Source organism: Leucopleurus acutus (genome assembly GCF_964270905.1).
Source record: "Leucopleurus acutus genome assembly, chromosome: 2".
Lineage (NCBI taxonomy): Eukaryota > Metazoa > Chordata > Mammalia > Artiodactyla > Delphinidae > Leucopleurus > Leucopleurus acutus.
The window spans coordinates 27,146,830-27,172,865 of NC_139143.1; the positions used below are offsets into that span (position 1 = coordinate 27,146,830).

General features: G+C 34.4%; 1 protein-coding gene across 1 annotated transcript in view; it reads right to left on the minus strand.

Moving 5' to 3' along the window:
- CATSPERE (catsper channel auxiliary subunit epsilon) overlaps positions 1–26,036 on the minus strand; it is a gene marked incomplete at both ends in the record, with an annotated part of 242,671 nt that overhangs the window by 146,319 nt on the left and 70,316 nt on the right. The window contains one exon of the mRNA XM_082833795.1: positions 21,845–21,951. Coding sequence (XP_082689921.1) covers positions 21,845–21,951 — 107 coding nt within the window. The remainder of the gene's footprint in view (positions 1–21,844; positions 21,952–26,036) is intronic.

The window sequence follows — 26,036 nt, forward strand, 5'->3', positions numbered from 1 at the left end:
TTATGCAAGTCTGGTTCGACATTAAAAATCATTTAATATAATCCATCACATAAACAGGCTAATGAAGAAAAAGCATATAATCATATCAATAGATGTAGTAAAAACATTTGACAACATCCAACACCCACTCATGATAAAAACTCTCAGCAAACTAGCAACAGAGGGGGAGCTTCCTTGACTTGATAAAGGAGCATCTACAAAAACATACAAAAAATTTAATGGTGAGAAATTAGATGCTTTCCTCCTAAGAACAGGAACAAGGCAAAGACTTCCATTCAACACCATACTGGAAGTTCTAGCTAACACAATAAGACAAAAAAATGAAATAAAAGTTTTACAAGATTGGGAAGGAAGTAACAAAATGTTCTTTGTTTACAGATGACATGATTATCTATGTAGAGAATCCCAAAGAACAGACAAAAAATTCCTGGAACTAATAAGCAATTATAGCAAGGTTTCAGGATATAAGGTCAATTCCCATGCTTTAAAAAACTAGTTTACCACATTATGTATTAATAAACTACATAGTATTTAATTTTTCAACTTTTTGCATTTTATATAAATGGAATCATACTGTACTCTTCTTCCATGACTTGCTTTTTTCATTCAATATTATGTTTGTGAAATACATTCATGTTGATTTGTGTTGCTGTGTTTGATTTATTTTTCACAGCTGTATAATGTATATATTCTATAGCATAATTATACTAGAGAATGTTTATCCATTTCTCTATGAATGGAAATTAGTGTTTCAATTTTTTTCCTATTAGAAACAATACTGCTACAAATATACTTTCACACCTCTCTTGATGCACCTGTGCATGGGTTTCTCTAAGGTATATACTGGTGTTGAATTGCTGAACCATTTGATATATGCATCTTCAACTTTGACTGACAGTGTAAAAATATCTTTCAAATTGTTTGTGCCAATTTATACTTCTACTAGCAATGTATGTAAGGGTTCCATTGATGCACATTTCTATGGTTGGAATGTTTGTGTGTGCCCACAATTCGTATATTGAAATTCTAATGCCCAACGTGATGGTAATAGCAAGTGGAGCCTTAGAGAGGTGCTTAAGTCATGAGGGTAGAACTCTCATAAGTGGGATTAATGCACTTGTAAAAGAGGCCCAAGAGAGCTCCCCAGCCTGTTCCACCAGGTGAGGATACAATGAGAATTCTGACACCCAGAAGAGGCCTTCAACCAACCACACTGGCACCCTGATCTCAGACTTCCACCCTCCAGAACTGTGAAAAATAAACTGTTGTTTATAAGTCACCCAGTTAATGGTATTTTGTTATAGCAGCCTGAATGCTGAAACATATTTTTACCAACAGTCTAAAATGTTAATTTATCAATCTGGTGTATGTAAAATAGACCTTTCTGGGCTATTAATATTTTTCTCTAATTGTTAATAAAGTCAAACATCATTTCATGTACCTATTAATGAGTTGTTTGTCAAATCTTTGCTTTTATAACTTGAGGTACTTTTATTGATTATAGAAAATTTTTCCTATCCTGAGGCAATAAAGGTATTTTCCTATCTCTTTTTAAAAGTTTTTCAGTTTAGCCTTCCACATGTATGTCTTCTGAGGTTATTTTATTATTATTATCATCATCATTATTATTAATCTCAGATTATTTTAATGTATGATATGAGGTAAGTAATTATGATATGAGGTAAGAATAAAGTAAAGCTTCATTCTGTCCCTATTAAGATGATTAGGTAGTTTTCTTCTTTAATCTATTAATGTAGTAAATTATATTAAAACATTTTAAATATTATACTACTAACCTTGCACTTCTGGTATAAACCAACTTGATTATATGTCATATCTCTTTTCATATATTGGTGGATTTATTTTACTAATATTTTATTCAGAGTTTTGTATCTAAGTTCATGAATGAGATAAGACTATAATTTTTCTTTCTCATACAGACCTTGCCTGAATTGGCATATGATAATTTGCTAACTTCATTCTGCAATTTAGGATTGGAATGATCTGTGCTAGTGCTCTCTCCCCCTCCCTAAATATTGTTAAATACTGATTAAGTTTCTTTGCTCAACTTCTATATTTCCTTTTGAGTCACCTTTAAAAAATTGTATTTTTCTAGAATGTTTTCTCTTTAAGTTTTCAAATGTATTGGTCTATAACTGTTTATGTATCTGCTACATCTCTAAAGTATGTTTGTTTTTAAAACCTAGATTAGTCTTTCCACATTTTTTCACATTACTTGTTCATGTAAAACCTTTTATCTCAACTCAGTGCCACCTCTAAGATGGTATCTAAATGGATCTCTCTGTATTATCACCTAGAGTATTTCTTTCATAGTTCTTGATACAACATATTATATTGTTTACATATTGTTAATTATCCATTTCCCATCTTAGAATTTGAATTAGAATAATTTGAATTCCCAATTAAAATTTGAATACAGAAGGTAGGGACCTTGACTATATCCCTAGTTTCTAACAGTAGCTTGATTAGTAGATGTACAACAAACATGTGTTGAAACAATTGTGGAAACCAATTGACATACATGTGCCAAAAAATTAAGTTAAATCTATACTTATTCTGTATCTAGTTACCATAAAGTTGAATTTGTTTTTTTATTAGCTAGACATATAACATTTTATTTTATTAAAGTACAGTTGACATACAATATTATGTTCATTTCAGGTGTACAACATAGTGATCTGACAATCAAATAAATAACAAAATGATCACCATGATAAATTTAGTAACTATCTGTTACTAAAATTATTACAGTATGATTGACTATATTACTTATACTGTATATTACATCCCTGTGACTTATTTTATAATTACAGGTTTGTACCTCTTAGTTCCCTTCACTTATTTCTCTTTCTAATAATTTTGTTACTAGTGTATAGAAATGCAACAGCTTTCTATATGCTAATTTTGTTTCCTGCATCTTTACTGAATTTATTTTTTAGTTCTAATAGTATTTTGGTGGGATCTATAGGATTTTTAATATATATAATACCATGTCATCTGCAAACAGTTTTACGTTTTCCTTTCCAATATGGATTAATTTTATTTATTTTTAATGTCTGATTGCTGTGGATAAGACTTTTAATACTATGTTGGTGAAAGTGGAGAGAGTGGGCATCCTTGTGTTGTTTCTGATCTTAGGGAAATGCTTTCAGCATTTCACCGAGTATGATATTAGCTGTGGGTTTGTCATATGTGGTCTTTATTATGTTCAGGTATGTTTCTTTTATACCCACTTTGTTCAGAGTCTTTATCATAAATGGAATTTGTGAAAAGTTCTCTTCTGCAGCTATTGAGGTGATCACATGATTTTTATCCTTCATTTCATTAATGTGGTATATCTCATTGATTTGTGGATATTGAATCACCCTTGTTTTCCCAGGATAAATCTCACTTGATTATAGTGTATGATCCTTTTAATGAATTGTTGAAGTTGGTTTGCTAATATTTTGTTGAGTAATTTTGCATCTGTGTTCACTAGTGATATTGACTTGTAATATTCTTGTTTGTAATGTCTAGGTCTGGTTTTAGTATCAAGTTGATGCTGGCTTCATTGAATTAGTTCCTGCTCAATTTTTTTTTTTGAATAGTTTGAGAAGTTATTAAGTCTTCATTAAATGTTCGGTAGAATTCACCTGTAAAGCCGTCTAGTCCTGGACTTTTGTTTGTTAGAATTTTTTGATTACTGATTCAATTTCATTACTAGTGATTGGTCTATGCAGATTTTCTATTTCTTCCTGATTCAGTCTTAGAAGATTATATGTTTTTAGGAATTTATCCATTTCTTCCAGGTTGTCCTATTTGTTGGCATATAATTTTTCATAGTCATTCCTTATAATATTTTGTATCTCTGTGGTGTCAATTGTAACTTCTCTTTTATTTCTGAGTTTATTTATCTAGGCCAACTCTCTTTTTTCTTGATGTGTCTGGCTAATGTTTTATCAACTTTGCTTATCCTTTCAAAGAACCAACTCATTTCATTGACCCTTTCTTCCCTCCTTCCTTCCTTTTTTGTCTCTGTTTTATTTGTTTCCACACTCCGGTTGTCACTATTTCTTTCCTTCTACTAACTTTGGGCTTTGTTTATTCTTCTTTTTCTAGTTCCTTTAGGTGTAAGTTTAGGTTGTTTGTTGGTAATTTTTCTTCTTTCCTGATGTAGACCTTTATTGCTGTAAACTTGCCTTTTAGAACTGCCTTTGCTGCGTCCCATAGACTTTTTTTTAAAAATAAATTTATTTATTTTATTTTTGGCTGCGTTGGGTCTTCATTGCTGAGCATGGGCTTTCTCTAGTTGTGGCAAGTGGGGGCTACTCTTCGTTGCAGTGTGCAGGCTTCTCATTGTGGTGGCTTCTCTTGTTGTGGAGCATGGGCTCTAGGCACACAGGCTTCAGTAGTTGTGGCACACGGGCTTAGTTGCTCCGTGGCATGTGGGATCTTCCCAGACCAAGGCTCGAACCTGTGTCCCCTGCATTGGTAGGTGGATTCTTAACCAATGCGCCACCAGGGAAGCCTCACCCCATAGAGTTTAGAATGTTGTATTTCCACTTTTATTTGTCTCAAGGTATTGGTTTATTTTCTTTGATATCTTCAATGACCCAATGGTTGTTTAGACTCCATGTGCTTGTGTTTTTTCTAGTTACTTATTGTAGGTGATTTCTAGTCTCATACCATTGTGACTGGAAAAGATGCTTGATATGATTTCAATCTTTTTCAATGTATTGAGACTTCTTTTGTGTCATTACATGTAATCTATCCTGGAGAATATTCCATATGTACTTGAAAGAATGTGTATTCTGATGTTTTTGGGTGGAATGCTTTGGATGCATCTCGTAAGGTAGCCTGATTTAATGTCATTTTTTTCAACAACTTTATTGGAGTATAAATGCTTTACAATGTTGTGTTAGTTTCTGCTGTATAACAAAGTGAATCAGCTATATGTATACATATACCCCATATCCTCTCCCTCTTGAGCCTCCCTCCCACCCTTCCTATCCCATCCCTCTAGGTCGTCACAAAGCCTGGAGTTGATCTCCTTGTGCTATCCAGCATCTTCCCACTAGCCATCCGTTTTACATTTGGTAGTGTATATATGTCAATTCTACTCTCTCACTTCATCCCAGCTTCCCCTTCCCCCTCGTGCCCTCAAGTCCATTCTGTACATCTGCGTCTTTGTTCCTGCCCTGCCACTAGGTTCATCAGTACTGCTTTTTAAAATTCCATATATATGCATTAGCATACAGTATTTATTTTTCTCTTTCTGACTTACTTCACTCTGTATGACAGACTCTAGGTCCATCCACCTCACTACAAATAACTCAATTTCGTTCCTTTTTATGGCTGAGTAATATTCCAATGTATATATGTGCCACATCTTCTTTATCCATTCATCTGTTGAGGGACATTTAGGCTGCTTCTCTGTCCTGGTTATTGTAAATAGTGCTTCAGTGAACACTGTAGTACATGTCTCTTTTTGAATTACGGTTTTCTAAGGGTATATGCCCAGTAGCGGGATTGCTGGGTCATATGGTAGCTCTATCTTTAGTTTTTTAAGGAAAATCCATACTGTTCTCCATAGTGGCTGTATCAATTTACATTCCCACCAACAGTGCAGGAGGTTTCCCTTTTTATGTCAGTGTTTCCTTATTGGTTTTCTGTCTAGATAATCCATCCATTAATATAAGTGGTGTTTAAAGAACCTTACTGTTTTTGTATTACTGTGAATTTCTTCTGTTCTGTCTGTTAATATTTGCTTTATGTATTTAGGTGTTCCTATGTTGGGTGCATATATATTTACAAGTGTTATATATTCTTCTTGGATTGATCCCCTTACCATTAATTATGTTCTTCTTTGTCTCTTATTACAGCCTGTGTTAAAGTTTATTTTGTCCGATATAAATATTGTTACCCCCAGCTATCTTTTTGCTTCTGTTTGCGTGGAATACAAGTATTCCTTGGAGATATTACAGGTTCAGTTCCAGACCATTGTGATAAAGTATATATTGCAATAAAGCAAATCATACAAATTTTTTCATTTCCCAATGCATAGAAATGTTATGTGTACACTTACTATAGTTTATTGAGTGTGCAATATCATTTTCTAAAAGAACAATGTACATATCTTAATTAAAAATACATTATTGGTAAAAATTACAAACCAATATCTGAGTCTTCAGCTAGTTGTAATCATTTTGCAATAGTAACATCACAGATCACTGATCAAAAACCACAATAACTTATATAATAATATTACATTAAATATAATCAGCTAAATAATAAATAAATATAAATAATAATTAAATAAAAATTAAATTAAATAAAAATAAAAAATTAAATTAAATAATAATTAAAAGTTTGAAATATTGCAAGAATTACCAAAATGTGACACAGAGACACAAAGTGAGCAAATACTGTTGGAAAAAATGGTACTGATCTTGACAGATGCAGAGTTGCCAAAAGCCTTCAATTTGTAAAAAACACAATATCTGCAAAGTGCAATAAAGTAAAGCACAATAAAACAAAGTATGCCTGTATGTTTTTCCATCCCTTCACTTTCAGTCTGTGTGTGTTTCTTTAGATCTGAAGTGAGTCTCTTGTAGGCAGCATATATATGGATCTTGCTTTTAAATCCGTTCAGTCACTCCATGTCTTTTGATTGGAGCATTTAGTCCATTTCCGTTTAAAGTAATTATTGATAGATATGTACTTATGCAATTTTGTTAATTGTTTTCTGGTTATTTTTGTTGTTCTCTGTTCCTTTCTTCTTCTCCTATTCTCTTTCCTTGTATTTTGATGACTTTCTTTAGTACAATAGCTGTATTCCTTTCTCTTTATTTTTTGTGGCTCTATTATTGGTTTTTGGTTTGTGGTTACCATGAGGTTCTATTTTTCTTAATTAACTAATTTATTTAATATTTTATTTTTGGCTGCATTGGGTCTTCATTTCTGCACATGGGCTTTCTCTAGTCCCAGCGAGCAGGGGTTACTCTTCATTGCAGTGCATGGGCTTCTCATTGTGGTGGCTTCTCTCGTTGTGGAGCATGGGCTCTAGGTGTGTGGGCTTCAGTAGTTGTGGCTTGGGCTCTAGAGCACAGGCTCAGTAGTTGTGGCACAGGGGCTTAGTTGCTCTGCGGCATGTGGGATCTTTCCGGACCAGGGCTTGAACCCATATCCCCTGCATTGGCAGGTGGATTCTTAACCACGGCGCCACCAGGGAAGTCCATACCATGAGGTTCTTATATAACAACCTATGTACATAGCAGTCTATTTTAAGGTGATGCATGCTCTAAAGTGTTTGAGCATGTTCTAAAGGCACTATATTTTTACTCCCCCTCTCAAGGTTTTGTTTTTTACACCATCTTTTTGTTTTGTGTATTCCTTAACTAATTATTGTAGCTATACATGATTTTATTAGTTTTGTCTTTTAACCTTCATACTGGCTTTATAGTTGGTTGATCTATTACCTTTACCATAGTCTTGCCTTTATTTTTTTTTCTTTCATAATTTTGTGATATTTTTTCTTTCATAATTTTCGTATTTCTTCTTATGGTTTTTTTTTTTTTTTCTGTTTAAAGAAGTCCTTTTAACATTTCTTGAAATGTTAGTTTAGTTGTGATTAACTCCTTTAGCTTTTGCTTGTCTGGAAAACTCTTTAGCTCTCATTCAATACTGAATGATAATCTTGTCAGATAGGGTATTCTTGGTTGGAAGTTTTTTCCTTTCAGTACTTTGAATATGTTGTGCCACTCCCTTCTGGCCTGTAACGTTTCTGCTGAAAAGTTAGCTGATATTTTTATGGGGATTTCCGTGCATGTAAGTATTTGCTTTTCTCTTGCTGCATTTAAGATTCTCTCTTCATATTTCACTCTTGGCATTTTAATTATAATGTGTCTTGGTGTGGACCATTTTGTGTTTATCTTGTTTGGGACTCTGTCATTCCTGGGCTTGGATGCTTGTTTCCTTCACCAGGTTGGGATAATTTTCAGCCATTATTTCTTCAAATAAGTTTGCTGCATTTTTTTCCTTTCTCTCTTTTTCTTCTGAGACCCCTAAAATGCAAAGATAACTACAACTGGTTGCCCCTCTAGTCCCTTAAATTATCCTCATTTTTGGGCTTTCTTTTGTCTTTTTCTGTTTTTTTTTCAAATTTTAATTAATTTATTTTTAAAATTTTTAATTGAAGTATAGTTAATTCACATTATTGTGTGTGTTAGTTTTAGGTGTACAGCACAGTGAATCTGTGCAGCACAAAAGAATCTGAAAAAGGAGATATATATATATATATATATATAATTACAAAATATTGAATATAGTTCCTGGTGTTATACAATAGGTCCTTGTAGGTTATGTATTCTATATAATAGTAGTGCGTATATGTTAATCCCAACTTCCTAATTTATCTCCCCCTGCCCCCTTCCCCTTTGGTAACCATAAATTTGTTTTCTAAGTCTGTGAGTCTATTTTGTAAATAAGTTCATTCGTATCTTTAAAAAAAATCCCACACATAAGTGATATCATATTATATTTTTCTTTCTCTGTTGATCTTACTTCAGTTAATATGATAATCTCTAGGTCCATCCATGTTGCTGCAAATGGCATTACTTCATTATTTTTTAAGGCCAAGTAAAATTCCATTGTATATATATGTCACATCTTCTTTATCCATTCACCTGTAGATGAACATATAGGTTGCTTCCATGTCTTGGTTATTGTAAATAGTGCTGCTATGAACATTGAGGTACATGTACCCTTTCAAATTATAGTTTTCTCCAGATGTATACTCAATAGTGGGATTGCAGGATCATACTCTCTATTTTTAGATTTTTAAGGAACTTCCATACTGTTCTCCATAGTGGCTATACCAATTTATATTCCTACCAACAATGTAGGAGGGTTCCTTTTTCTCCACACCCTCTACAGCATTTATTATTTGTAGACTTTTTGATGATGGTCACTCTTAGTGGAGTGAAGTGATAACTCATTGTAGTTTTGATTTGCATTTCTCTAACAATTAGCAAGGTTGAGCATCTTTTCATGTGCTTGTTGGCCATCCTTATGTCTTCTTTGGAGAAATGTCTATCTAGATCTTCTGCCCATTTATTGATTGGGTTGTTTTTGTTTGCTTATTTGCTTTGTTATTGAGTTGTATGAGCTGCTTGTATATTTTGGAAATAAATCTCTTTTCAGTTGCATCATTTTCTCCCATTCAGTAGGTTGTCCTTTCATTTTGTTTATGGTTTCCTTTGCTGTGCAAAAGCTTTTCAGTTTCATTAGGTCCCATTTGTTTATTTTTGCTTTTATTTCCATTTCTCTGGGAGATGGACCCCCCAAAATATTGCTGTGATTTATGTCAAAGAGTGTTCTGCCTATGTTTTCCTCTAGGAGTTTTATAGCATCCAGTCTTATGTTTAGGCCTTTACTCCATTTTGAGTATTTTTGTGTATGGTGTTAGAGAATGTTCTAATTTCATTCTTTTACTTGTAGCTGTCCAGTTTTCACAGCTCCACTTGTTGAAGAGATGGTCTCTTCTCCATTGTATATTCTTGCCTCCTTTGTTGTAGATTAATTGACCATAGGTGCATGGGTTTATTTCTGGGCTTTCTATACTTTTCCATTGATCTATATGTCTGTTTTTGTGCCAGTACAATACTGTTTTGATGATTGTAGCTTTGTAGTATAGTCTGAGGTCAGGGAGCCTGATTCCACCAGCTCCATTTTTCTTTTTCAAGATTGCTTCGGCTTTTTGAGGTCTTTTGTGTTTCCATACAAATTTTAAAATTCTTTGTTTTAGTTCTGTAAAAAATGCCATTGGTAATTTGATAGAGATTGCACTGAATCTGTAGATTGCCTTGGGTAGTATAGTCATTTTAACAGTATTGATTCTTCCAATCCAAGAACACGGTATATCTTTCCATTTGTTTGTGTCATCTTTAATTTCTTTCATCAACATCTTATAGTTTTCGGAGTACAGGTCTTTTGCCTCTTTAGGTAGGTTTATTCCTAGGTATTTTATTGTTTTTGATGCGATGGTAAATGGAATTGTTTCCTTAATCTCTCTTACTGAAATTTGTTGTTAGTGTATATAAATGCAACAGATTGCTGTGTATTAATTTTGCATCCTGCAACTTTACTGAATTCATTGATGAGCTCTCGTAGTTTTCTGGTCTTTTTTGCTGTATAGATTGGGTAATTTCCACTAGCCTGTCTTCCAGATCCATTTTTCTGTATCATCTAATCTGCTATTGGTTCCCTCTAGTGTATTTTTTATTTTGGTTATTGTATTCTTTATCTTTGATTCCTTTTAAAATATATTCTATCTCTTTGTTGTAGTTCTCACTGTGTTCCTCCATTTCACTCTTGAGTTTGGTGAGTATTTTTATGACCATTACTTTGAACTCTTTATCTGGATGGTTGCTAATCCGTTTCATTTACTTCTTTTTGTTTTGTTTTTTTTTTTGAGGTTTTTTCTAATTCTTTCATTTGGAACATATTCTTTTGTCTCATTTTGCCTAACTCTTTGTGTTTGTTTCTGTGTATTAGGTAGATTAGCTACTTTCCCCAGTATTAAAAGAGTGGCTTTATGTAGGAGGTGTCCTGTGTGGTCCAGTAGTGTGGTACCCCCTGGTAGCCACAGCCAGGTACTCCAGGAGTGTTCCTTGTGTAAGCAGTATGTCCTCCTCTCATGGCAAGACCATGCTTGCCTCAGGCATGCTAGCGTTCAGGGCTGGCCTCTGTACAGTGGGCTATGAGTTCTGGTTGCAACTGTTGCAAGTGCCCTACTATGCAAGGCTTGCCTCTGAGGCAGGGATCACTTTGAGGGGATGCCAGTGGCAGCTGAGGGTGCCCAATAGGACTGGTAGGGAAAGTGCTTTTGAGGGGATTTGGTGCTTGTTGGAGGCATCCACTGGAACTGGTGGGGTGGGAAGGCCATTTAGGAGAGGTTCCAGTACCAACTGAGGGTGGCTGCCAGGTGTGGTGGGGCAGGGGGCCACTTTGAAGGGGCTCTGGTGCTAGTGGATGCTACCCACTGGAACTGGTGTATTGGGAGGGCGCTTTGGAAGGGCTGTGCTGCTGGCTGGGTCTGGCGGTAAGGGGGGGCATTTGGAGGACTCTAGTGACAGCTGAGGGTGACTGCTGGGTCTGGTGGGGCGGGGGGATCACTTTGGAGTAGCACCGACTGTATCAGGTCCACAGGTGAACCCAGAACAGGGCAATCAGTATTAATAGTTTAAATAGGGAGAGTCAGATATGGTGCCTGCCAGCACTGGGACAGAGGGCGAGCCATAAACAAACAACAACAAATCTGATGCTCACCAGCTCCTCGGTACCCAGAGAAAGTTCCAACAGATCTCTGCCCCTGAGGCATATGCCCTAAAATTAGTCAATACATCTCCTTCACATATGACCCAGGTGCTTTTCAGACTGCTGCCCCTGTGCTGGGACTTGGAGGGAGTGAATATTTGCATGCACCATTTAACAGCAGATTTTTGGTTTCTTACAGCTGTCTGGCCCTCCTAGACATAAAGACCACTGGTTTTCAAAGCCAGATATTATGGGAAATCATCTTCCCAGTGCAGGTCACCCAGGCTGGGAGCCTGATGTGGGGCTGAGCCCTCACTCCTCAGGGGATGACTTCCAAGGCTATGATATCCCTCCTGCCATTGGGTGGCAATGCCAGCAGTATGAGTCGCAGTTAGACTGTCTTGGCCACTCCTACCCATCTCAATGTGGTTTTTCCTTTTTACCTTTAGTTGTGGAATATCTTTTCTGCTAGTCTTCAGGTTGTTCTCAGAGATAGTCTCTCTATATGTAGTTGTAATTTTGGCATATCCATGGGAGGAGGCATAACCAGGCAGCATCTTACTACTCCACCATCTTGTCCTGACAATATTTGATAATAAAGTTGAATTTCTGAATAGGTTTGCTTCCTAAAAATGGCAAAGAGCTTTTGCGTGATGTTCAAAATTTTATTTAATAGTTCTATGGATATTGGAATATAAACTTGAGACTATACATTTATTAGAATATAGTGGAAATTTGAGTTAGCTCATTATGTCTATCTTAGGAGACTGATTTTTACCCACTGATGTTGGTGATAATTAACTCACTATGTTATTATTAATTTAGCTCTAATTAACCCAACTGGATAAAAATATCTATGCAAATATTCTTAATATAAGGAACATAGCTTAAGAAGGAAATGTTTGAAAATATATTTCTCCATGAAAAACATATTTGTAAGTAGGATAATGTGACTTATAGCAGTATAAAGCTAGGCAAAAACTTAACTTCTTACAGCAGAATAGATTTCCCACCTGATAAGTTTTTAAGTTATTTCAACTTTTGTTTTTTCTTTGCAAAATATTCTAAAATTTCAGCTTTGCTCAGCTATAATTGACAAATAAAACTGTAAGATATTTAAAGTGTACATCACTTGATATACATACATAATGTGAAAGGATTCCCTCCCACTCAATCTGGTTAATTAACATCCATCATCTCACACATTTATCTTCCTTTCTTTGTTTTTTGGTGAGAACATTTAAGTTCTACTCTCTTAGCAACTTTCAAGTATACAGTGTATCAACTACAGTCACCACGTTTTTCATTAGAGCCTCAGACTTTACTCATCTTATAACAGAAAGTTCATACATTTCTTACCAACCTCTCCCTATTTCCCTCACCCCCAAGCCCTAGTGACCACTGTTTCTCTGAGTTTGACTTTTTTTTTCAGATTCCACATATAAATAATACCATGAAGTATCTCTTGTCTTTGTCTGGCTTATTTCACTTAGCATAATGCCCTCAAAGTCCATCCATGTTGCCAAATGGCAGGATTTTCTTCTTTATCATGGCTGAATAATATCCCATAATATAGAGATAGTCTACTGTGAACAATGCTGATGTAGACATAGGAATGCATATATCTCATTATCCTGTTTTCCTTTCCTTTAGAGATATACCCAGAAGTGGGATTGCTTGATCATATGGTAGTTCTATTTTTAATTTTTTGAGAAAGCTCCATACTGTTTTCCATAAGGCTGTACCAATTTACATTCCCACCAACAGAGCACAAGAGTTCTCTATTCTCCACATCCTTGCCAACACTTGTTAACTCTTGTCTTTTTGATGATGATCACTCTAACAGGTATGAAGTGATATTTCATTGTGGTTTTGATTTGCATTTCCCTTGTGATTAGTGATGTCAGGCACATTTTCAGATATTTGTTGGCCACTTATATGTCTTCTTTGGGAAAATGACCATTTAGTTCCTCTGTTTTATATCCGATTTTGGTGGTGTTGTTGCTATTGAGTTGCATGAGTTCTTAATATATTTTGGATATTAACCCCAATCAGATACATGATTTGCAATTAATTGCTCCCATTCCATAGGTTGCCTTTTTATTTGTTGAATTGGCTTTTGGTGTCAGATCCAAAATATCAGTGCCAAGACTGATGTCAAGGAGCTTACCATCTATGTTTTCTTCTACGAGTTTTATGGTTTCAGGTCACACATTTAAGTCTTTAATCTCATTTCAGGTTCATTTTTGTGTATGATGTAGAATAAGTTTCCAGGTTTATTCTTTTGCATGTTGCAGTTTCCCAACACAATTTATTGAAGAGACTATCATTTCTCCATTGTATATATTGGGTTCTTTGTCATCAATTAACTGACCATGTATACATGGGTTTATTTCGGGGCTCTTGATTCTGTACCATTAACCTATGTGTTTTTATGCACATACCATACTTTTTTGATTACTACATCTTTGTAACACAGTGTAATGTCAGGTAGTGTGATGCTTCCAGTTTTGTTCTTATTTCTCAAGATTATTTGGTTATTTGAGGTCTTTTGCAGTTCCATACAAATTTTAGAATTGTTTGTTCTATTTCTGTAAAAATTGCCAATGGAATCTTGATAGGGATTGCATTGAATCTGTAGATTACTTTGGATGGTATGGACATTTAAACAATATTAATTATCTATATGAGCATGTAATGTATTTCCATTTATTTATGTCTTTGATTTTTTTTCATCAATGTCTCATAGTTTTCAGTGTACAGATCTTTTACCACTTTGGTTAAATTTAATCCTATGTATTTTATTCTTTTGATGAAATTGTAAATGGGATTGTTTTCTGAGTTTCTCTTTCTGATAGTTCATTGTTAGTGTATAGAAATACAACGGGTTTTTGTATATAGATTTTGTACCCTGCAATCTACTGAATTTCTAAATTAGTTCTCATAGTTTTTGGAGGAGTCTTTAGGGTTTTGTATACATAAGATCATGTCATCTATAAAAAGAGACAGTTTTACTTCTTCCTTTCCAATTTAGGTGCCTTTTATTCTATTTTTTGCCTAATTGCTCTGGCTAGGACTCCTAGTTCTATGTTGAATGTAAGTGGTGAGAGAGGGCCTCCTTGTCTTGTTCCTGACCTTAGAGAAAAAGTTTCCAGCTTTTCGTCATTGATTATAAGGTTTACTGTGGACTCGTCATATATGGCCTTTATTATACTCACCTTTATTATGTATGTTCCCTCTATACTCACTTTCTTGAGAGTTTTTGTCATGAATTGATGATAAAATTTGCCAAATGATCTTTCTGTATCTATTGAGATAAACTATGATTTTTATCCTGCATTTTGTTAATCTGGTGTATTACACTGATTGATTTGTGTGTGTTGAAACATCCTTGCATCCCTGAAATGAATCCCACTTGATCATGGTGTATGAGCCTTTAAAGGTATTGTTAAATTTGGTTTTCTCGAGAATTTTTACGTTTATATTCATCAGGTATTGGCCTGACGTTTTCTTTTCTTTTAGTGATCTTTTCTGGTTTTTGGTATCAGGGTAATTTTAGCCTTGAAAAATGAGTTTGGAAGATTTCCCTCTTCTTCTATTTTTTGGAAGAGTTTGAAAAGGATTGGTAGTAAGTCTTCTTTAAATATTTGGTACAATTCACCACAAAGTATTCTTAAATAAACATACATATACAAATGCTTTACATACTCATGCTAGTATTTCTATAGAAAAAATTCTTAGAAGTGGGAATGTTAAGTCATAGGTTACATTTATTTAAAATATACATTCTGCAGCAATCTTCCTCCAAAATATTTTAAACAAGTCTATATTTTTCAACTTACCTGTTTTACCAATTCACACTCCCAATATTTCCCTATGTTCTCCCCAAACCTAATCTCCTTCTCCATCTTCTTCTTCACTTCCTCCTCTCCTCTTCAGAAATCTTCTTCCTTCCCTTCCTCCTCCTGCTCACTCTATTACATTTTTCTTCTTATTACCCTTCTTCCTTTGGTCATATTACATTTGTTGGGATTATAAATACAATGTGGGAGAACAAGTAAAAATAGGTATGCTTTTATTTTTCATGATGTAATGAGAATAATTCATGTTTTATCAATTAACTTAGTCTCTGATATGTATATTTAAGTTAAGCAAATTTTCTCCTAATTCCAACTTATTAACTGTTTATAAAGTCAAAAATGCATGTTAGATTTTATCAAAAACTCTTTTCATACCTATTGTAAACAATTATGTCATTTTTTCCCTTTAATCTATTACTATAGTAAATTACATTAATTTCCTAATGTTGAAACATCTTTGCATATGTAACCACACTCTAGAAGTTTTAAAGTGAAAAATAAAGTGGTGTTGATTTTAATATAGTAACAATGCATCTATATTAAAAGAAAAATTAACATTCTTGAGCTCTGTCTGCCCAATTTTTTATATTTGAACTATGCTAGCCTTACATAATGAATTGAAAAGATTTCCATATTCTTAAACATATGTTATATAGTTTGAATAATATAGAGATTATTATTTTATGCCAATAGCCTTAGGAGAATTTGCTTACAAAACCATCTGGGCTTGATGTCTTGAAGAAGGAGATTAATTTTATTACCATTTCAATTTTATATATCTTTAAAAGAAAAAAACTTTCTAAAAAACAAGTGACATGACAGTCATCACATAATATTTTAACAGTAGTTCCTGAATATCTAAATGTCCAGACAGTATTTAAGTTAAATATCTTTTAATTTATATGTTCCTCCACCAACTCTCTCTTTTTTTTTTCTTTGTAATTTAGTTTTTGAAGGAATGAGTTTACTGGGTAATATTTTTAAATATAAAACAACAAGGTTGGTCATGTGCATGCCCAAGACTGTGCCTTTTGAGGGATAACCTCAGAGGCTTCATATTGTGGGGGAAATAAATTTCACTAAAATAGTCCAGTCAATCACTAAACAAATAAGCAAGGAAACAAAAAACAACAATCCACTAGAGGGACTAAAGAGTAGATTTGAAATGTCAGAAGAAAGAACTACTGAACTTGTAGGATGATTGAGATTATGCAATCCAAAGAAGAAAGAGAGGGAAAAAAGTAAAGAAAAATGTGTAGAACCTCAGTGAAATGTGTGACATCATTAACTGCATCAACATATATGTAGCTGGAGTGTCAGAAGAAAAGGAGAGAAAAAAATGAGGGAAAAATTTGAACAATAGCTGAAAACTTCCCAAATTTTATGAAAATCAATCTATATATTTAAGGAGCTCAAAAAACTCCAGGTAGGATCAATACAAAGAGATCCACACACTTAACACCATAGCAAAAATGTTGAAAGCCAAAGTAAAGGAAAATCTCAAAAACAGCAGGAGAAAATCAACACATTACAAAGAAGGAACACCCCCTCACCCAACACACACACACACACCCCCCAAATTAAAAGCTGACTTCTTATAAGAAATAATGGAGGGCAGAGGCAGTGGAATCACATATTTAAAGTGTGGAGAGAAAAATACTCAACAGAAATTCTATATCCAGCAAAACTATTTTTCAAAAATGAAGTAGAAAGTAAGACTTTTCCAGATACACAAAAAGTAGAGAACTTGTCATAGAAAATCTGCGTTATAAGAAATACTAAAGGAAGTTCTTCAGGTTGAAAGCAAGACACAGCACACAGTAATTCAAATCCACATTTAAAAAAACACAAAAAACAATGGTAAAGGTAATTATACAATTATAAGAGAGTATAAATGGGGCTTCCCTGGTGGCACAGTGGTTGAGAATCCGCCTGTCAGTGCAGAAGACATGGGTTCCAGCCCTGGTCTGGGAAGATCCCACATGCTGCAGAGCAACTAAGTCTGTGCACCATAACTACTGAGCCTGCGCTCTAGAGACCACGAGCCACAACTGCTGAGCCCATGCACCACAACTACTGAAGCCCATGCACCTAGAGCCTGTGCTCTGCAATGAGAAGCCACCATGATGAGAAGCCCGCACACTGCAACAAACAGTAGCCCCCACTCGCCGCAACTAGAGAAAGCCATGCACAGCAATGAAGACACAACACAGCCAAAAAAAAAAAAAGAGTATAAATGTATGTTTCTCCGTTTTTCTCTTAACTGATTTTAAAAGCAATTTTATAAAGCAACATGTGTTTAATTGTATTGTTGGGCTTATAACATAAAAATATAATATATTTGGTAATAATAAGATTATAGAGAGGGATGGGAACACAGCTATATTGGAGAAAGGAAATGACAACAGATGATAACTCAAATCCATAGGAACAAATGAAGAAAACCAGATATGGTAAATAAGGAAGTTAATACAAGTTCTATACATGTATACTGGCTCTCCTTTCTTCCCCCAGCTTCTTTAAAAGGTATAAAATTACTCAAGCTAATAGTTATAACAATGTGTCATTGGGTTTATAGCATATATAGATATAATAATATGCATAACAATAGTGGCAAACAAGGCCAGTTGGGGGAGGAAATAGGAATGCTTTCCTATATCTCACTGGAATTAAGTTAGCATAAATCTGAATTAGATTCTGATTATATATATATATATATATATATATATATATATATATATATATATAGCCTGCCCTAGATGAAAAACTAAGAAAATATTTCAAACAATATAGTGAAAAAAATTAATGTAATTAAATTGTTACACACTGAAAATAATACTAAAGAAAACAGTAGAGGAGGAATACATAAAAAAAGACATAAGAAATATATTAAATGAAAAGAAGATGACAGACATAAATCCAACTATGTCAGTAATAACCTTAAATGTGAGAGGACTAAGCAGACCAGTGAAATGTCAGAGACTAGGTAACAAAAGAAGATACAACTATATGCTGTCTATAGGAGATGCATTTTAGATTCTAAAATACAAATAGGTTGGGAAAAAAAGGATAAGAAAAATATATCATGCAAAGGAGTGGATATACTAATATCAGACAAAATACATTTTAAAACAAAATTAAAAGTTCCAAAAATAAAGAGGGACATTTTATAATGTTGAATGGTCTGTCCATCAGGGAAGTATAACGATTATAAATGTATTCATCTGACAACAGAGACATAAAATACGTGATGCAAAACCTGACAGAAAAAAGGAAGAAAGAAATAATTCAACAATAATAGTTGTAGACTTTGATATACCACTTTCAATAATGGGTAAAACAACAAGCAGAAGATCAACAAGGAAACAGAAGACATGAATAACACTATAAGCCAGCTAGACCTAATAGACGTCTATAGAACACTCCACCCAACAACAGAAAACTAAAAATTCTTCATAAGTTTACATGGAAAGTTCTCCAGGACAGACCACATGTAAGGCCATAAAATAAACCTCAATATATTTAAAAGGATTGAAATCATATAAAGTATTTTCTCTGACCACAAAGAAGTGAAATTAGATACCATATGATCCAGAAATTTAACTCTTAGGTATATATGCAAGAGAAATGAAAAATGTCCACACAAAACTTGTATATAAATGTTCATAGCAGCACTATTCATAATAGACCCAAAGCGGAAGCAACTGAAATGTTCAGAAACTAAAGAATGAATAAATGAAATGTTGGTATACCTATAAAATGGAATATTACTTGGCAATAAAAAGAAATGAAATACATTTGGCCTTTGCACAATGCAGGGGTCAGGGTGCTGCCTCCCCTACCACCCACCTCCTCCAACAGTCAAAAGTCTGTGTATAACTTTACAGTTGGCTCTCCATACACTTAGTTCCACATCCGTGGATTCAACTAACTGTAGATTGTGTAGTACTGTAGTACATATGTATTGAAAAAAAAGATCTGTGTATAAGTGGACCTGTGTAGTTTAAACCCTTGTTGTTCAAGGGTCAACTGTACTGCTATATGCTACAACATGGATGAACCTTAAAAACATTATGCTAACAGAAAGAAGCCAGTCACAAAACAACATATATTGTATGATCCTCTTGATATGAAACAATCCAGAATAAGCAAACCACAGAGACAGAAAATAGATTAGCAGTGTTAAAGGCTGGGGGAGGAGGGAATGGGGTTTCTTTTTGGGTTGATAAAGATGTTCTAGAATTAGATAGTGGTTGCACAACTCTGTGAATATCCTAAAAATCATTGAATTGTACACTTTAAAAGGGTGAATTGTGTAGTATATGAATTATATCTCAATAAAGCTGTTAAAAATAGAGAAGAAACAAATGGTACCAATAACCTTCCTACCTGCCTGCTAAATGAGACAAGGCCTTTGGCTTGGTTTTATAGCAACTGCTTCTCCTCCCTCCCTAACACCCAAAGTTTTATAAGATCAGCAGGAATTTCAGCTCCAGATTAATATTTTATCTCTCTAAATGGCACCCTCTACTTTAACCATGAATTGAACTTCTTTGCATCTCCTAGAATGCATCTGCTTTCTTAGGTCTCTGTTTGAAGGCCCTCTTATGTGTTGCCCTGCTCTTTGAAAGCTTCCTCCAATTGGCTCACTTTTATTTCTTTTCAATAGTGCAGATGTCACCTCTTTAGGAACGTCCTCCCTGAGGCTTAGTTAGTGCACCCTCGAAGCCTTAGTTTCTGTACCATCTATATATTTCACTTCACCCTGGGCTCACTTCTATCATAGCATCTATTTGTTTACTTGTCTCCCCCACTAAACTATAATGTCAATGACTGCAAGTATTGTATCTTTTAGTTATAAGCACCTTGCCCTGTGCTTAGGTGCTCAATAGATTAAGAAAGCCTGTCTAGCCGTATGTAAATCAATGAAATTAAAACAAATACTCACACCATACATAAAAATAAACTCAAAATGGCTTGAAGACTTAAATATAAGATATAACACCATAAAACTCTTAGATGAGAACATAGGCAAAACATTCTCTGACATAAATTGTACCAATGTTTTCTTAGGTTAGTTTCCCAAGGTAATAGAAATAAAAGCAAAAATAAACAAATGGGACCTAATCAAACTTACAAGCTTTTGTATAGTAAAGGAAACCATAAACAAAATGAAAAGACCACGTACGGACTGGGAGAAAATATTTGCAAATGATGTGACTTACAAGGGATCAATGTGCAAAATACACAAACAGCTCATATAACTCAATACCAAAAAAAAAAAAAAAAGCAATTGAGAAATGGTCAGAAGATCTTCTCCAAGGAAGATATACAGATGGCCAACAGGCCCATGTAAAGATGCTCATCATCACTAATCATTAGAGAAATGCAAATCAAAACTATGATGAGGTACCACCTCACACCAGTCAGAATGGCCATCATTAAAAAGTCTACAAATAATAAATGCTGGAGAGGGTGTGGAGAAAAGGGAACCTTCCTGCACTGGAATGTAAATTGGTGCAGCCACTATGGAAAGCAGTATGGAGGTTCCTCAGAAAACTAAAAATAGAGTTTCCATATGACACTGCAATCCTACTACTGGGCATATATCTGGACAAAACTATAATTTGAAAAGATTCATGCACCCCAATGTTCATTGCAGCACTATTTATAATACCGAAGACACAGAAACAACCTAAGTGTCCATTGACAGATGAATGGATAAGAAGATGTGGTATTTATAAACAATAAAATATTACACAGCCATAAAAAAGAATGAAACAATGCCATTTGCAGCTACATGGATGGACTTAGAGATTATCATACTAAGTGAAGGAAATCAGAAAGAGAAAGACAAATACCATATGATATCACTTATATGTGGAATCTAAAATATGACACAAATGAACTTATCTACAAAACAGAAACAGACTTACAGACAGAGAACAGACTTGTGGTTGCCAAGGGAGAGGGGGAGTGGGGGAGGGATGGATTGGGAGATTGGGATTAGCATATGCAAACTATTATATATATGATGGATAAAAAACAAGGTCCTGCTGTGTAGCACAGGAACTATATTCAATATCCTGTGATAAATCATAATGGAAAAGGATATAAAAAAGAATGTATATATGTATATGTATAACTGAATCACTTTGCTCTATGTAGAAATTAGCACAACGTTGTAAATCAACTATACTTCAATAAAATAAATTTTTAAAAAATGTTTGTCTAAACCCCATGATCACCTACTAACTTTAACAGTAACAGATTTTACTTCTCAGGGGTGTGTGACAGCATGTAAACCTGTGCACTGATGGTGGTAATGATCGTGATATCAGTCATATCACTGTGGCTCACTTTAAAGAACCAGCAGGAAACATTTTGAGATATTGCTAGGATTTGCCACTATCCTGAATGAGACTCTTGCATTGACCTTTAGCTATTAATACAAATTGTGAAACTATTGGAGTGTGACTGGTATTTTCTGAGTTGGTAACTATTTCTGATTATCACAATTTTAACGTGTTCAAAGAAGCTACTTGGGAATTACATATAAGATATTCCATGAAATTCCACTAGAGTTTTTAAATTTCTTGAGGTCTCTGATAATTATTTTACTTAATTTTAAACATAAATTTTATATCTGAAATTTAAAAATTAAATACCCATTCTTCATTTTTCTATGTGGAAAATAAACTTTTCTCCTCAGAACTGTATATATGGCAGGCTTCTGTCCCAAAGTGGCCAGCTGTTTGCTAAGTATTATGGAATTCTGTAAAAGAAAAAAAATTCCTCTTTTTAATCTTTTCAGAGCCAAAATTATTCAGAAATTACATCATGATATACTGAATTTATTATTTTAGTTAAGACATTGTTTATATTTATAAATTTACCACATTTTCAAGATTCAGCTTTGGTTTTTTCTCTACTATATAGCCTCCTCCCTATTAGAACCTTATGAATGATAAATGTCATAATTTCCAACATGTTGAAAACACTATGCACAATCAGAATCCTGAATAAACTGATATTATGGTGGCTCTTAAATAAATACACTTAGTTTTAAAATTTTATTTATTTATTTTCTTTTAACATCTTTATTGGAGTATAACTGCTTTACATTGTTGTGTTAGTTGCTGCTGTATAACAAAGTGAATCAGCTATATGTATGCATACATCCTCATATACCCTCTCTCTTGCGTCTCCCTCCTGCATTCCCTTTCCTACCCCTCTAGATGGTCACAAAGCACCGAGCTGATCTCCGTGTGCTATGCAGCTGCTTCCCACTAGCTATCTATTTTACAGTTGGTAGTGTATATATGTCAATGCTACTCTCTCACTTCGCCCAGCTTACACGTGCCCCTCCCCATGTCCTCAAGTCCATTCTCTACGTCTGCATCTTTATTCCTGTCCAGCCAATACGTTCATCAGAACATTTTCTTTTCTTTTACATTCCATATATATGTGTTAGCATATGGTATCTGTTTTTCTCTTTCTGACTTACTTTACTTTGTATGACAGACTCTAGGTCCATCCACCTCACTACAAATAACTCAATTTCATTTCTTTTTATGGCTGAGTAATATTCCATTGTATACGTGTGCCACGTCTTCTTTATCCATTCATCTGTCAACGGACACTTAGGTTGCTTCCATGTCCTGGTTATTGCAAATAGTGCTACAATGAACATTGTGGTACATGACTTTTTTTGAATTACGGTTTTCTCAGGTTATATGCCCAGAAGTGGGATTGCTGAGTCATATGGTAGTTATATTTTTAGTTTTTTAAGGAACCTCCACACGGTCCTCCATAGTGGCTGTATCAATTTACATTCCCACCAACAGTGCAAGAGGGTTCCCTTTTCTCCACACCCTCTCCACCATTTATTGTTTCTAGATTTTTTGATGATGGCCATTCTGACTGGTGTGAGGTGATACCTCATTGCAGTTTTGATTTGAATTTCTCTAATGATTAGTGGTGTTGAACATCCTTTCAAGTGTTTGTTGGCAATCTGTATATCTTCTTTGGAGAAATGTCTATTTGTGTCTTCTGCCCATTTTTGGATTGGGTTTTTGGTTTTTTTTAAATTGAGCAGCATGAGCTGCTTGTATATTTTGGAGATTAATCCTTTGTCAGTTGCTTCATTTGCAAATATTTTCTCCCATTATGAGGTCTGTCTTTTCATCTTGTTTATGGTTTCTCTTGCTGTGCAAAAGCTTTTAAGGTTCATTAGGTCCCATTTGTTTATTTTTATTTCCATTTTTCTAGGAGGTGGGTCAAACAGGATCTTGCTGTGATTAATGTCATAGAGTGTTCTGCCTATGTTTTCCACTAAGAGTTTAATAGTGTCTGGCCTTATATTTGGGTTTTCAATCCATTTTGAGTTTATTTTTGTGTATGGTGATAGGGAGTGTTCCAATTTCATTCTTTTACATGTAGCTGTCCAGTTTTCCAAGCATCACTTATTGAAGAGGCTGTCTTTGCTCCATTCTATATTCTTGCCTCCTTTATCAAAGATAAGGTGACCATATGTGCGTGGGTTTATCTCTGGGCTTTCTATTCTGTTCCATTGATCTATATTTCTCTTTTTGTGCCAGTACCATACTGTCTTGATTACTGTAGCTTTGTAGTATAGTCTGAAGTCAGGGAGCCAGATTCCTCTAGCTCCATTTTTATTTCTCAAGACTGTTTTGGCTATTGGGGGTCTTTTGTGTTTCCATACAAATTGTGAAATTTTTTGTTCTAGCTCTGTGAAAAATGCCATACGTAATTTGATGGGGGTTGCAATGAATCTGTATATTGTTTTGGGTAGTAGAGTCATTTTCACAGTATTGATTCTTCCAATCCAAGAACATGGTATATCTCTCCATCTGTTTGTATCATATTTAATTTCTTTCACCAGTGCCTTATGTATCATATTTAATTTCTTTCATCAGTGTCTTATACTTTTCTGCATACAGGTCTTTTGTCTCCTTAGGTAGGTGTCCTCCTAGGTATATTATTCTTTTTGTTGCATGGTAAATGGGAGTGTTTCCTTAATTTCTGTTTCAGATTTTCATCATTAGTGTATAGGAATGCAAGAGATTTCTGTGCATTAATTTTGTATCCTGCTACTTTACCAAATTCATTGATTAGCTCTAGAGTTGTCTGGTACATCTTAAGATTCTCTATGTATAGTATCATGTCATCTGCAAACACTGACAGTTTTACTTCTTTTCTGATTTGGATTCCTTTTATTTCTTTTTCTTCTCTGATTGCTGTGGCTAAAACTTCCAAAACTATGTTGAATAATAGGGGTGAGAGTGGGCAACCTTGTCTTCTTCCTGATCTTAGTGGAAATGGTTTCAGTTTTTCACCATTGAGAACGATGTTGGCTGTGGGTTTGTAATATATGGCCTTTATTATGTTGAGGTAAGTTCCCTTTACGGTGACTTTCTGGAGAGTTTTTATCATAAATCGTTGTTGAATTTCAACAAAAGCTTTTTCTGCATCTATTGAGATGATCATATGGCTTTTCTCCTTCAGTTTGTTAATATGATTTATCACATTGGTTATTTTGCGTATATTAAAGAATACTTGCATTCCTGGGATAAACCCCATTTGATCATGGTGTATGATCCTTTTAATGTGCTGTTGGATTCTGTTTGCTAGTATTTGTTGATGGTTTTGCATCTATTTTCATCAGTAATATTGGCCTGTAGTTTTCTTTTTTTGTGACATCTTTGTCTGGTTATGATATCAGGGTGATGGTGGCCTCATAGAATGAGTTTTGGAGTGTTCCTCCCTCTGCTGTATTTTGGAAGAGTTTGAGAAGGATAGGTGTTAGCTCTTCTCTAAATGTTTGATAGAATTCACCTGTGAATCCATCTGGTCCTGGGATTTTGTTTGTTGGAAGATTTTTAATCACAGTTCCAATTTCAGTGCTTGTGATTGGTCTGTTTATATTTTCTATTTCTTCCTGGTTCAGTTTCGGAAGGTTATGCTTTTCTAAGAATGTGTCCATTTCTTTCAGGCTGTCCATTCATTGGCATATAGTTGCTTGTAGTAATCTCTCATGATCCTTTGTATTTCTCCAGTGTCAGTTGCTACTTCTTCTCTTTCATTTCTAATTCTGTTGATTTGAATCTTCTCCTTTTTTTTCTTGATGAGTCTGGCTAATGGTTTACCAATTTTGTTTAGCTTCTCAAAGAACCAGCTTTTAATTTTATTGATCTTTGCTATTATTTCCTTCATTTCTTTTTCATTTATTTCTGATCTGATATTTATGATTTCTTTCCTTCTGCTAACTTTGTTTTTTTGTTCTCCTTTCTCTAAGTGCTTTAGGTGTAAGGTTAGGTTGTTTATTTCTCTTGTATCTTGAGATAGGAATGTATTACTATAAACTTCCCCCGTAGAATTGCTTTTGCTGCATTCCATAGGTTTGGGTCATCATTTTTCATTGCCATTTGTTTCTAGGTATTTTTTGATTTCCTCTTTGATTTCTTCAGTGATATCTTGGTCATTTAATAGCATATTATTTAGCCTCCATGTGTTTGTATTTATTACAGTCTTTTTCCTGTGATATGTGGTCTCATAGTGTTGTGGTCGAAAAAGATACTTGATACGATTTCAATTTTCCTAAAGTAACTGAGGCTTGATTTGTGACCGAAGATATGATCTATCATGGAGAATGTTCCATGAGTACTTGAGAAGAAAGTGTATTCTGTTGTTTTTGGATGGAATGTCCTATAAATATCAATTAAGTCCATCTTGTTCAATGTATCATTTAAAGCTTGTGTTTCCTTATTTATTTTCATTTTGGTTGATCTGTCCATTGGTGAAATTGGGGTGTTAAAGTCCCCTACTATTATTGTGTTA